This window comes from Pleurodeles waltl, chromosome 5 (genome assembly GCF_031143425.1).
Source record: "Pleurodeles waltl isolate 20211129_DDA chromosome 5, aPleWal1.hap1.20221129, whole genome shotgun sequence".
NCBI classification, from domain to species: domain Eukaryota; kingdom Metazoa; phylum Chordata; class Amphibia; order Caudata; family Salamandridae; genus Pleurodeles; species Pleurodeles waltl.
This window is the reverse complement of record NC_090444.1, coordinates 849360339-849375324: the sequence shown is the minus strand read 5'-3', so window position 1 is coordinate 849375324 and position 14986 is coordinate 849360339. Positions and strand designations below refer to the sequence as shown.

General features: G+C 48.4%; 1 protein-coding gene across 13 annotated transcripts in view; it reads left to right on the top strand.

Moving 5' to 3' along the window:
- The window catches only part of AFDN (afadin, adherens junction formation factor), a 1710163-nt gene that overhangs the window by 1060296 nt on the left and 634881 nt on the right, over positions 1-14986 (top strand). For all 13 annotated transcript variants that reach the window (XM_069234921.1, XM_069234923.1, XM_069234919.1 and 10 more), the window contains one exon: positions 10847-11038. In XM_069234921.1, coding sequence (XP_069091022.1) covers positions 10847-11038 — 192 coding nt within the window. The remainder of the gene's footprint in view (positions 1-10846; positions 11039-14986) is intronic.

Here is a 14986-nt window from a genome sequence, read left to right as displayed (position 1 = left end):
AACCTATGTTATCAATGTCATCTGCCGCTAAATATACAGACTGCCCACCCACCTTTTACAGCATTTAATAACAGTACCCAATCTCAAGAGTGTTGGTTGATGGCGCTCAAAATGACACAACTGTCTTCATGCGTGACGAAGATGGTTTTCCTTTGTACTCTACGAAACAGGACTTGTTTACACAGTTGTGAATAATAGCTTCTTGTGACACATATCCAGGATCACAGTACATTTATGGGACTAATTTTTGTCCGTGAAAAAATCAAAGCGTTGGTTCAGTTCTTATACAGGTAAAACATATTTTTAAAGGATTGGGAACAATGGGCAGTGCCTATGCCTGCTACACAAAGGTTTTGCATGAGAGGCAAAGGAGCTTTGGCTGTGATACATTTGACTTGGAGGTGCTTCTTCAAATAGGTGGATGTCTTGCACCAAGAGCTTTCATGTAGGAGTGAAGTATTTGACAAGAAAGAGAGACTTGGCCACAAGAGATGACGGGGTTTCTTTGTACTGATTTAAGATCATGGTTCTTTATTTTGCCTTTTCATGCCATGAACGTGTCTAATTGCCAGCACCGAGGAAATTGCAAGCCATGAAATAAAGTCCAAAATATTGAAGCACCGAAGTAGTGAGAATGAGAAAGTTTAAAAAAAGAAAAAAAAAAAAAAAAGAAACCTATCAAATAGAGATTACCAGTGATAGGTCGTCTTAGTGAGGGCAGCTTTGTTGTACATGCAATCTTTGGAAAACAAAGTGATGTTAGTTATGGTCATCTTCATTGTGTTATGAGTGTGTTCATTCTAGACAATTAAATGGAGTGCACATGTCTCACTGATATCAAAATAGAAGAGAGATCCTTGGTGAAGAACGACATACTTCCCAGCATACCACTGCCAACACCATGACCAAAGACAGCAGTATCATTACTACTGTGAGCACTAGATTGATCATTGTATTCATGCATGTCTACTGATGGGTTGTCAAAATTATCCAGACCTACCCATGACGTTCTTCATTTAACACTTTGTGGTTTACATATGGTGGATGCTGTCAAGCCCTGAGGAAATACCAATACTTCTCCATTATAAGTCTTTGTTATATTGACCTCCGGTATTTGTGGCGTTAAGACACACCAGCTTAACTTCTCAGCACAACAAATCCACACTGATGCCAGTGTGGGATTTATTGATAAATGCACACAGAGGGCATCTTAGAGATGCCCCCTGCATACCAGCCCAACTACAAGTGCTAGGCTGACCAGTTTCTGACAGCCTGCCACATCTGGACCGGTTTCTGGCCACATGGGGTGAGTGCCTTTGTGCACTCTGACCAGGGACAAAGCCTGCACTGGGTGGAGGTTCTTCACACCTCCCCCTGCAGGAACTGTAACACCTGGCGGTGAGCCTCAAAGGCTCAAGCCTGGTGGTACAGCGCCCCAGAGCACTCCAGCTAGTGGAGATGCCCGCCTCCCGGACACAGCCCCCACTTCTGGCGGCAAGTCCGGAGGAGATAATGAGAAAAAGGAGGAGGAGTCACCTCCCAGCCAGGCCAGCCCCTAAGTTGTCCTGAGCTGAGGTGACCCCTGCCTTAGGAAATCCTCCTTCTTGCTTTGGAGGATTCCTTCCAATAGGATTAGGGAGAAAGCACAAAGAGGGTGTAGCCACCCTCAGGGACAGTGACCATTGGCTACTGCTCTCCAGCCTTAAACACACCCCTAAATTGAGTATTTAGGGGCGACTCTGAACCCAGGAAAACAGATTCCTGGTGACCTGAACCAAGAAGGACTGCTGACCTGAAAGCCCCGCAGAGACGACGTGATGACTGACTTAGCCCCAGCCCTACCGGCCTGTCTCCAGACTCAAAGAACCTGCAACAGCGACACATCCAGCGGGACCAGCGGCCTCTGTCGACTCCGAGGACTGCCCTGCACCCAAAGAACCAAGAAACTCCCGAGGACAGCGGCTCTGTTCAACAAAGAAACAGCCACCTTTAAAGGGACTCCAGCCTCACTCTGGAAGCGTGAGTCCCCAACATTCTGCACCCAATTTTCCCCTGCTCGCGTCCAGAGAAACCAACATTACAGAGAGGACCCCAGGCGACTCCAACGACGTGGACACCCTGAGATGACCTCCCTGCACCCCCACAGCGACGCCTGCAGAGAGAATCCTGAGGCTTCCCCTGACCGAGACTGCCCGGTAACAGAACCCGACACCTGGAAGAAGCACTGCACCTGCAGCCCCCAGGCCCGAGAGAAACCATCTACTGGTGCAGGAGTGACCAGCAGGTGGCCCTCATCCTTGCCTTGTCAGTGGCTGGCCCGAGAAGCCCCCCTGTGCCCTGCCTGCATCGCCAGAGTGACCCCTGGGTCCCTCCATTGATTACAATCTGAAACCTGACACCTACTTTGCAGACTGCACCCGTCCGCCCCTGTGCCGCTGAGGGTGTATTTTGTGTGTCTGTTTGTAACCCGCCCCCCCTTCCCCGTAAGTGCTCTACAAAACCTCCCTGGTCTGCCCCCCGAGGACGCAGGTACTTACCTGCTAGCAGACTGGAACCGGAGCACCCCTAGTCTCCATAGGCACCTAAGTTATTTGGGACCTGTTTTGAACTCTGCACCTGACCCGCCCTGTGTTGCTGGTGCTGGGTGTTTGGGGTTAACTTGAACCCCCAACAGTGGGCTGCCTATGCCCCTAAAACTGAACTTGTAAGTGCTTGTCTTACCTGATAAACTAACTTGTACTTACCTCCTCCAGGAACTGTTGATTTTTGCACTGTGTCCACTTTTAAAATAGCTTATTGCCATTTTATGCCACAACTGTGTACATTACTGTTTTAATTCAAAGTTCCATATTTACCTATGGCAAGTACCTTACAATTTATGTAGTTACTTGAATTCTGAATCTTGTGATTCTAATACAAAAAAAATAATATTTTTCTATACAAAAACCTATTGACCAGGAGTTAAGTCATTTACTGTGTGTTCTCATTTATTGCCTGTGTTTGTACAACAAATGCTTAACACTACTCTCTGATAAGGCTACTGCTCGACCACACTACCACAAATCTACGTTTGCCTCTAACAACCTCTAAGGGGAACCCTTGGACTCTGTGCACACTATCTCTCACTTTAAGATATTATATTCAGAGCCAACTTCCTACAGTGACTCTATCTTGATATTTGAAACAATGCCATTGTGACATCACTGGTGCCACAAACTGTCCATACCATCGATGTGGTTCCAGAGCTTGCTCTCCTCCAAGAAGAGCCAGCGCCTACTGTTCCCTCACCCTGTCAGCACTACCTGGACTGACCCTATAATCCAAGAAGAGCCAGTGCCTGCCGTTCCCTCACCCTGTCAGCACTACTTGGAGTTTCCTGCTCCTAATACTGACCCTAACTTCTTTCTGAACACTGACATCTTTCAAAGGGCTATAGTTCCCCCTAGAGGGCCTTCAGGCGTTATGCATGCTACACTAACTCCAGTCCCTCTCCTTTTCATAGAGCACCTGGGCCCTGTCCATATATCCAGAAGTGAAGCACAGAGGTTGGCAGAAGAAATTAGATTGTTTTTTGGAGGCGATTCTTTTCCTCTGAAGAATATACGGCCAGACACCGATGATGGAAATGGGTAGTCTGTCACCAGTGGATCATGATTTCCTGAGCTTAAGAGATGCTAGTCGTTTAGATACACCCTGATTCTAAATTATATTCTCTCAATGGTTTTCCACCTTCAGAGGTCACATTTTACCACACAATGATACATAAGATGGCAGAAGTGTTGGCATTGCATTGCCATTTGTGGAGGTTGAGGCAAACATCTTAATAGAGGTTCTACACCCCACATCACAATCCTCAGTCCCTACTTTCTTTTAACGATGCCATCACAGAGCCAGTTATGGGGGCTTCTGGAAAACCTGCTTCTGTCCCTACCATTAACCCATGTGGTAGCTGTGAGATAGAGATGGACCCCATCTGACCAAGTATTTCTCTCAACCCACATAGTGGAGAACTTGGGGATCCTGGTCTTCCAAACTATGCCTCCCATGAGTAGAGCCTTCACCCAAAGGTGGTGTAGAACATCTTTGCCCTTTGGGCACACATCAGGTGGACTTATTTGCCACTCTCAGCAATGCCTATTGCCCTCAGTTCTATGCTGTATCAGTTGCAGGGAGCATTGGGGACATGTTTCTCGCTTTTTACTACATGTTCACTCCTATACCCTTAATTGGGTGCTGAGGGAGATTCAGCTAGAATGAGCCCAAATCATCCTAATAGCCCTAGATTGGCATAGAAGGATAGTGTATGCAGACTTAATGTATTTGTCCCTGTGTCCTGCTCTGTTTCTCACTCAGGGCAGACCACCTATTGCAATCAAAGGGGGGCAGGTGCTGGACCCCAGCATCCTGGGCCCTCCATCTTCATACCTGGAGATTGAGCAGCGGTACCTTAATGTTTTTATTCTGCATCCTGAAGTAGTGGATGCTATCTTAAGTGCTCGTAGACATTCCACAAAAAAAATGCATTCTCTGAGACAGCGTAGGTTCCTCATATTGTGCTCAGACAATTCAGTAGGTCGCCTCTATGCATTCTTTTTAGATGTTCTACAATTATCCTTCCCATTAGCACATCAGGGTTGTATAGTCAGTACAGTGCAAGGCAAAGCTACTTATCCCCTTTGTTGACCTTTCTTTGTCTCACAGTTCAGCCTTTGTTGTTCAAATCTCCCATAATTAAAAGGTTTCAGAAGGGTTTCATCAACATGCGTCCCCTTTCTCCTTTCATAATGGCTCAGTGTTCTCCTTCTTAACATTAACACAGTTTCCAGCTGTGTTGTTTACTTTTAAGACTGTTTTTCTGATTGTCATTATGCCAACTAGATGTATCAGTGAGTTGCAAGAACTGAGTGTCATGCTCCCCTTTTACCGCCTTCATGCCTGACAAGTTGGTTTTTAGAACCAGGGCTAGTTTACTGCCTAAAGTGGTCATACCCTTCCATATAGGGTGGTGTGCCGCCCTTCCAGCCTTCTTTCCTCCTTCACGTCACACTAAAGAGAAGGAGAAGTTCCATAGGCTGTACTCTTAAGAGTGCAGTCAGTTCTTTTGAAGATGGATGCATATGACTGCAGATTCCTCCTCTTGTAAATACCCCGAGACACCAGACTGGATCTGCAGATTTTTTCAGGTGGTGGTGTGCGATTCCATGTCTGCTCCATCTCTTACTGGAATTGACATCAGACCTGCATATCTGCGCAACCCCTGGGCTATAGCATAGTTCCTTTCTTTCTTTGCCTTTGGATACGATTCTGGAATTAGCTTCCAAAGAATTCACTTTGTCTCTGACAAATTGTTTCTCCTCAAAAGTCTTTTTACAGTGTAAAATTGACTCGTTCCCACTGAAAACTGTGGAGTTTAAGTTTTATGGGTGCTCTCACAAAAAGATGTCACAGATCCCCCAAGAGATACATCTGTGGTCTCTAGTGCTGCCGCATGACTCAAAGACTTGCAATAACTGCACCTGGATGAATCCTCTTGGATTGCAAGCCAAACTCTATATCTCTGAACATCGACAAAAGGTATTTAAGACCCATGCCCAGTCAAAGTAGAGTGCGAGGACCCACATGTATTCAGACCCATTTCAGTGTTGATCTCTTACAGAGGAACCAATTCCAGAATTTGTCCTGATGCAATGTGACTTGCCGGGTCCTATGGCAACACAGTAATAGAAAGAGACCTTCAAGGAGGCCGTAATCTTTCCACTCCCTCTGGCACATTATCTGGTTCTAAGGATCCGAGGAGGCATCCAGTCACACTTCCTTTGGTGGATCCATCCTCAAAGCCATCTGTACCTCCTGACCCTGCAGCGGGCTCTGTCCCCATTCCAGGAATGATATCACACTAGATTGGGGCAAAGTCACAAGTTCAGGCCAACTGCAATGGAGTGTAGGTAGGATAAAGTGACCAGACTAGTCCTGCTGAAAAAGTTACCATTTCAATATCCAGTGTGCAAAGTTCAAATGTTCCGGATTTCACAGGAGGAGTTAAATTGATGCCAGCCAAGGGTCCTGGACCTGGGGTGTCATTCTAGTAGAGGATCAGTAATTCACTCCAGTAGGGCTTAGGCAGGTCCAGGCAGGGCCAATTGCAGCAGGTCAAGTGGGCAGCTCCAGTGAGGCCTCTAGAGCTTGTTTGTGCCCCTGTAGCTCATAATAGGTACTCAGCCAACGGACCCTTAGAGTCACTCAGGTTAGCCTGGGATGAAGGGAGCCACTACCTTCTTTCCCAGAGAACAGGGCAGGTCTCTAGGAGCTGGGCGGTCCTCTGAAGAATATGGCATGCCTAAAGCAGCACAGCACTCCTCTGTGGACAAGGCAGGCGTCAAGCAGAAGGACAGTCCTCTGTTAGCAGCAGGGCAGTCCTCTGGGGAACAAGGCAGCCCTTCTTCTGTAATGTCCACAGGTCCAGGAGTGTACAGAGGAGTGGCTCAGAAGGTCTAATAATTTATACCTGGTGCCTCCCTTTGTAAGGGGGGGAAACTTCTAGTCCACTGCCACATCTGATTCAGAAAAATGCCACCTTTCCCCTTCCCCCTGCTCAGGCTCCAAGAGGTCTAGGGTGACGAAAGGCAGAGGTCATGTTCCTTTGTGAGTATGCTGGAGGTACCCTTTGAAGTGGAAGTGGAAAAGGGAACAATTCCGCTGCTCCCATTGTGGCAGGGTTGCCCTCTCCCGGCCACACCCAAGTCCTATTGTTTACTGGGCCCAATATGCATTCCTGATGGAGAAGCAATTAATAGGCCCAGGCAGTTGTAAACTCCTAAAAGGTCTCATAAAACTTAGGGCAGGAAAATGCCAACTTAAAAAAAAAGTGTCATTTTCAAAATTGTAGTCTAAAATCCGACTTTACCATTAAAGAGAATTTTAAATGACAGTAGTCCGACCACGACATTTTTACCTGCTTCCAGTCTAAAGTTAGCACTTATTAAATGTAAAAAGGTAACCCAATGTTATTCTATGGGGGAAGGTAGGCCTTAGAGCAGAGAAAAATATTTTTTTTATTTTTTAACCTAGGAGGATATGTAACTCTTAAAAACACATGCCCTTCTTGTTGCGAAACAGGTTTAAAAAGCTTTACTACCAGGTTTTGGTTTACTGTTAATATAGACAACGTATTTCCTGATTGGGCTATGTCGTCTCCAGTTAATGAGTACTTGAGTTCGCTTAAGTCAAATTCCTCCATTTTTCCTATGTATTCATAGTTCTTTAAAATCAGGTGTTTGTATGTGTGCTATGCAGTGTGGATTTACAGTGTATTTACAGCATCACCTTGGCTTAAGAAATGTGTATTTCTCATTGTTGCCTATACATTTTGTCAAATCATATCATTGTTTAATACTCAGATTACTGTTAATTTTCTTAGTTCTCTTCTCTCTTTTTTCTTTCGGTCAACACACTTGCACTATTACAGAAAGTGCCCTGCAATACAATAGGTATGTGCAGGAAGCTGGCTCTGTATATACTATCTCAAAATGAGAGATAGTGTGCATAGAGTCCAGGGGTTCCACAAGAGGCTTGAGAGAGGCAATAATAGATACTACTAATGCTCTATTTGTGTTAGTGTGGTCGAGCAGTTAGGCTTATCAGAGGGTAGTGTTAAGCATTTGTTGTACACACACAGGCAATAAATGAGAACACACACTGAATGACTCAACTCCAGGTCAATAGGTTTTTATATAGAAAAATATTAGTTTCTTAATTTATTTTAGAACCACAAGATTCAAATTGCAGTTAAGTGCATTAAATGTAAGGTACTTGCATAGTTATAGATAGAACTTTAAATTAAAACCGTAATGTATACAGTTTGGCATAAAATGGCAAGGGGGAGTTAAGTATAGGTTAATTTTTGAGGTAAGTAAAGCACTTACGAGTTTAGTATCCGGGGCATAGGTAGCCCACCGTCAGGTCAGGTGCAGAGGTCAAAGAGGGGCCCAAATAACATAGGTGCCTATGGAGACAGGGGATGCTCTGGTTCCAGCCTGCTAGCAGGTAAGAACCTGTGTCCTCAGGGAGCAGACCAGGGAGGTTTTGTAGAGCAGTGGGGGGTGGGGTCCCAGGTAGGCACACAAAGTACACCCTCAGCGCACAGGGGCGGCTGGGTGCAGTGGGCAAGCAAGGCGTCTGGTTTATAATATGAATCAATGGAGGGACCCAGGGGGTCACTCAGATGTTGAAGGCAGGGCACAGGGGGGCTTCTTGGGCCAGCCACCGACTGGGCAAGGGTGAGGGCCACCTGCTGGTCACTTCTGCACTGGTGGTTGGTTCTTCAAGGACCTTGGGGCAGGGCTTCTTCCAGGCATCGGGTTTCTTTTTACCGGGCAGTCGCGGTCAAGGGGGTCCTCTGATTACCTCTGCAAGCGTCATCGTGGGGGTGCAGAGAGGTTGGCTCAGGGTGGACACGTCGTCGGAGTCGCCTGGGGGTCCTCTCTGCGGCTTTGGTTTCTCTGGACACAGGCTAGAGGTGTCAGGTGCAGAGTGGTGGGGACTCTCACTTCTGGAGTGAGGTGGGAATTCCTTTGAAGATTGTTTCTTCTTTGTTGTTTAGACAGGGCCGCTGTCCACAGGAGTTTCTTGGTCCTTTGTAGTTGCAGGACAGTCCTCTAAGTCGGCAGAGTTCGCTGGGCACGCAGGATGTGTCGCTGGTGCACCGTCTTTGAATCAGGAGACAGGCGGGTAGGGCTGGGGCCAAAGCAGTTGTCGTCTTCCTTCTTCTCTGCAGGGCTTTCAGGTCAGCGGTCCTTCATTGTAGGTTGTCAGGAAACTGATTTCCTGGGTTCAACGTTGCCCCTACATACTAAATTTAGGGGTGTGTTTAGGGGTGGAGGGCAGTAGCCAATAGCTACTGTCCCTGAGGGTGGCTACACCCTCCTTGTGCCTCCTCCCTTTGGGGAGGGGGACACATCCCTATTCCTATTGGGTTAAATCCTCCAAAGCAAGATAGAGGATTTTCTAAGGAGGGGGTCACATCAGCTCTGGTCACCTTAGGGGTGGACCTGGATGAGGGGGTGACTCATCCTTGTTTTTGTCATTATCTCCCCGGACTTGCTGCCAAATGTGGGGGGCTGTGTCAGGGGGCGGGCATCCCCACTAGCTGGAGTGCCCTGGGCTTTGTTCCTGGTCACAGAAGGCACAAAGGCACTCACCCCATGTGGCCAGAAACTAGTCTGGAAGTGGCAGGCTGGCAGAGACTGGTCAGCCTTGCACTAGCAGTTGGGCTGGCATGCAGGGGGCATCTCCAAGTTGCCCTCTGTGTGCTTTTCCTAATAAATCCCACACTTGCATCAGTGTGGATTTATTGTGCTGAGAAGTTTGATACCAAACTTCCAAGTATTCAGTGTAGCCATTATGGAACTGTGGAGTTTGTGTTTGACAAACTTCCAGACCATGTACTCTTTATGGCTACCCTGCACTTACAATGTTTAAGGTTTTACTTAGACACTGTAGGGGCATAGTGCTCATGCAACTATGCCCTCACCTGTGGTATAGTGCACCCTGCCTTAGGGCTTGTAAGGCCTGCTAGAGGGGTGACTTACCTATGCCACAGGCAGTGAGAGGTGAGCATGGCACCCTGAGGGGAGTGCCATGTCGACTTAGTCATTTTCTCCCCACCAGCACACACAGGCTGTGAGGCAATGTGCATGTGCTGAGTGAGGGGTCTCCCGGTTGGCATAATACATTGCTGCAGCCCTTAGAGACCTTCCCTGGCCACAGGGCCCTTGGTACTAGGGGTACCTTTTACAAGGGACTTATCTGTGTTCCAGGGCTGGGCGAATTATGGAGACAAAGATACAGATTAGGGAAAGAACACTGGTGCTGTGGCCTGGTTAGCAGGGTCCCAGCACACTTTTAATCAAGGCTGGCATCAACAAAAGGCAAAAAGTTAGGGGGTAACCATGCCAACAGTTGCATTTTCCTACAGCATGTGAATCTATTTTTGTGAACCTTCGGATTTGCAGAAGGTCCTACAGACGTATGTGTTGCCTCTTCTGTGATGTGCGTCTCGGAGGTGCCCACTATCCACATGTGCGGTCCTACCAGTGTATTTGCTTGGGAGTGTGGCTCATGCAAATAATGGACGGTTTCTGCCCCTACGCCAGTGCCATATTGCTGAAGCAGGGGCATGGTCAAACAGACCATGATAGATGTGCTGATAGTGCACCACATGTGAAATGGCATATGTTACGGGGGCGTTCAGAGATCTTTGTGCTTTCCTTAAGTGCTTTCAGCATCTCTACACTGAAGGATGGCCAGGCAGTTGGATATTACAATGCAAACATTTTTTTTTTTTTTTTTTTAGCATTACCAAAGGTATAACGTTTTGACATTTTCTACACACAAATGGTTTATGCGGTGAAGTGGGCTTCATCTTTCCTGTCAGTTTGTTTTGTTTTATAACCTAGAATCGATCAGTCCAGAAAAAAAAAGGCAAAATAGAAGTTTCTCAGAATATTCTTTATTATTTAAACCTAATACAGCCTATTATTTTGGCATTGAGATTGAACACTTAATTGACTTTTCTGCTTATAATCTATTCATTGGCAATATTAAATAACGTTTTGTTTGAGTTTGTGGCTGGAGCACATGTGCAAAACAATTGTTCACATATTAATTCGTTAAAGGTTTACCTTATTTCTTTCTAAATGTTAAAAATATGTAAGCAACAAGGAACTGCCGTCCCAAATTTAGTGCATAGTAGAATGTCTTGCTCTGCATGTGACGTACTATCTTAAAAATAATAGTAACCCGAACTTTTAAGCTACACCTTAAAACACCTTTTAACTGTTTCCCTTAGCTTCAGACCGACGTACCTCAGGAAAACCCAGACCAAAGAGTGAAGGGTTTGAGTTATACAATAACACTGCACAGAATGGATCGCCTGAGAGCCCTCAACTGGCTTGGTCAGAATATAATGAACCAAAGAAACCTGCAGATGAAAGACTGCTGAAGAATCGAGCTGATCACCGCTCCAGCCCAAATGTTGCAAGTAAGAATAATTTGTCTTTGTTTTTGTTATCTGATAGAGACTTGTAGTTGCAGATTCCTTACCTTAGAATTTCCCCTGGGCGTCAGACTGGATCCAGAGATTTTTCTTTGAGCAATACCCTTGCGCGTCGGTAGGTGGCGTCTGTCGACTCCGTGGGCATTGTTGGTGTCATAATCGCTGTGATGACTTCGCAAGTAGTATATAGACGCCACCTTTGCGCAGTGACGTTAGTTCTTTTCTTTCTGCACCACGCGCTGATCCGGTTAAGAGCTACTCTGGTCTCTTTTTGACCGACTTTGACCGTTTTGTCAAGTTTTTGTGAGACATTTGGTGCGTCGAGGATGTCCCTCAAGACCGGTTTCAAGCCGTGCGGGGACTGTCATTGTAGGATGTCGGTGACGGATCCTCATCAGGTTTGTCTGTGGTGTCTCAAGCGCGACCACGACCCTAAGTCGTGCTCCGAGTGCCAGGCCATTCACCCGAAGGCTTTGATGGAGCGGTCCCTAAAGCTCATGGCGGCCCGGCACACGACTCCGCGTAGGTCCCGGTCTCGATTGAGAGGAAGGTCTTGAGACTGGTCGCGGAGCCATCACCACTCGTCTTCTTCCAAATCCTCGGATCAAGGTAAGAAGAAGTAGTCGAAGTAATCCCATCGCTCTCCGACTTCGTCCCGTCGCTCGACTGATCCGACGCATGAGGAGTGTCCATGCACAAGGCCTCTGTCCTCGGAGCCTGCGTCTGGGTCGGCTCCGTGCTTCCCCAAGTTTCCCAGAGCGACCCCCACCCAGCTTAAAGAGTTTTATGAGGCCATGCGCATCATCTTTGGGTGGTCCGACCCTGATACAGTGCCTTTGGGCCGAAGGAGTTCGAATGAGGGGTTTTCGGGTTCCATGCCGGCGGCTTCGGCCACTGAGGTCACTCACACCGGTCGCACCCGTGAGACCTTCTCCGGCGCCAGGTCGATTGTTGACGCTCCCGACCTCAGTAGTGCCCACTATAGACATCGACCTGATTCTTATCCATGACGGCTTGGAGTTGGAGCGGCGTCGGCTGATGCCGCCTTTGATGTTGATGGGGCCTTCCCGCCCCAGGTCAGATGCCGACCCTTTTTCTTATGGGTACGAATATGGGGAGGGATTGGAGGGATCCCTGGACCCTTATGAATACTAGGATGACCCATCTTTGGACTGGGCTCAGGAATTGGGCAACACCAATGGTCCGGATACTTCTCCTGATGCTGGCATGCTGTCGCCTCCTATCGTGGCTAAAGCGGAGGGAGAGACTTATGGTATGATGGTCAGTAGGGCAGCTGAGGTCCTGGGTCTTGAGCTCCCCACTGTTGACGGCAGGTCTAATCTCCTGACGGAGGTGCTTCAGCCTGGGGCTTCTACTTCAGAACCCCTTTTGCCATTTAATGAAGCCTTCACCGATGATCTTTTGGGTACCTGGTCCAAACCCAACACTGGGGCTCTTGTGAATAGGACTATCGCACACGACCATCGGCCCACTCCGAACGACCCTAAATTCCTGTCCCAACACTCCACGCCTGAGAGTCTTGTTACCCAGGCTTCCTCTTCTTCAGGCGCATTCCCTTCCACACCCACGGGCAAGGAATCCAAAAGACTGGAACAGTTTGGCAAGAAGTTATTTTCTTCCTCCAGTCTCGCGCTGTGGTCTGTGAATACCACATGCCTTTTGGGCCGCTATTCCCACTCTTCGTGGGATACGGTTGCACAAGTCCTGCTGCAGATACCGGAGGAGGCCCATGCTACCCTCTCCCAAGCTGTGAACGATGGGAGAGATGCGGCGAAGTTCACAATCCATTGTGGGCTGGACACGACTTTACTCTCTGGGCAGATCGGTTGCTACGACGGTGGCCTTACAACGCCACGCCTGGCTGCATACTTCTGGTTTTTCTGGGGATGTCCAACAGCCACTCATGGACATGCCCTTTGATGGCTCACATCTGTTCAGAGCTAAAGTGGATTCAGCTTTGGAGAGATTCAAAAATTCCCAGGCTACGGCTCGTCCCTTGGTCTTTCCTCTGCCCCTCACCCCTCCCCCCCCCCCCCCCCCCCCCCCCCCCCCCACCCAGTCTGCTTTTTGCCCCTTTTGTGGCCATGGAAGGGGCTCCCTGTCGCTCCCTCCACCCAGCCACTGTGACGCCCATGCTGTTCAGCCTCTGCGTGGCAGGGGACACAGAATCCAATGTGGCTATGGGACAGGGAACCAGAGGTTTGCCCAGTCCACCTCTGCCCCCGCTGTAGCCGCTAAACCTCCTAGTCCGTACCCTCACTCCCATCCAGTTGGTGGCAAGATTCGACATGACCTGCCCAGCTAGGAATACATCACCACAGACATGTGGGTTTTGCAGATAGTTCGAAAGGGCTAATCCCTTCCTTTCGAATCTGCTCCACCAACCATGCCTCCATCCTTCAGTCACCTTCCAGAGGATCATTTGGTGCTTCTCCGCCAGGATGTCGCAGCTCTCTTGGCCAAGGGAGTATAGAAAAGGTCCCTGTGCCAGAATTAGGTTGTGGTTATTATTCCCGCTAGTTTCTTATTTCCAAAAAAGGACAAGGGCTTACATCCTATCCTAGACCTTCGGGACCTAAACTACTTCCTCAAGAAGGAGAAATTAAAAATGCTCACCCCTGGATCAGGTTCTGTCTGCCTTGAATGGTAGCGATGGACCTGCAGGACGCTTATTTCTACATCCCCATCCTGCTTGCCCACAGACGTTACCTACGATTCATGGTAGGACACCAGCACTTTCACTTTACCGTGCCCCCCCTTTGGCCGAAAAAGTGCCCCTCAGTTGTTCACGAAAGTGATGGTGGTTGCAGCTCATCTGCGCAGGTTATGGGTCTAAGTCTTCTCCTGGCTGTTGAAGGCGGACTCGCCCCAGAAAGTTACCTCCCACCTTCAGACTATGGCGAACCTCCTGCACACGCTTGGGTTCACTATCAACTTTCCGAAGTCACACCTGACTCCCTCTCAGATGCTCCCTTTCATCGGAGATGTTCTAGACACAGAGCAGTTTCGGGCTTATCCTCCCGAAAGGCGAATCCAAGACATTCAGGCTATGATTCCGATCTTTCGGCCTTGGGTTTCAATGAGACTGACTCTGAGGCTGCTGGGCCTCATGGCTTCCTGCATCCTGCTAGTAACATATGCCAGATGGCATATGCGGGCTCTGCAGTGGGACCTGAAGTTCCAGTGGGCGCAGCATCAGGGGAATCTCTCTGACATGGTCCAGATCTCGGAGGGATCTGTGAAAGACCTGCAGTGGTAGGTTTTGGATCCGCATTGGGTCCACAGCAGATCCCCCTCCCTTCCCCAACCAGATCTCTCTATAGTGACAGATGCATCACTTCTGGATTGGGACGGCCACATGGGAGAGGTGGAGATCAGAGGACTGTGGTCTCCGGCGGCATCTGGGCTCCATATCAGTCTTCTGGAGCTCCGGGCGATCAGGCTTGCGTTGAAAGCATTCCTTCCCTCTCTCAAAGGGAAAATGGTGCAAGTGTTCACGGACAATACTAACGCCACGTGGTACTGCAACAAACAGGGCGGAGTAGGGTCCTGGACCCTTTGTTGGAAGGCACTATGCCTCTGGACATGGCTGGAACATCAGGGCATTAGCCTGATGGTTCAAAATCTGGTGGGTTTCCTCAACACCAGAGTGGACGAACTCAGCCGTTGATGCACAGCCGATCACGAATGGCATCTCCATCCGGTGGTGTCGTAAGGTCTCTTTCAGCAGTGGGGAGAACCTTAGTTAGATCTGTTCGCCTCCACAGAGAATGCGCAATGTCTGCTGTTTTGCGCATTGGAGTTTCCAAGGGGGCACTCACTCTGAGACACTCTTCATCTTGAGTGGAACTCCGGCCTCCTTTCCGCCTATACCTCTTCTGCCCAGAGTTCTCAAGAAGATCAGGAATGACC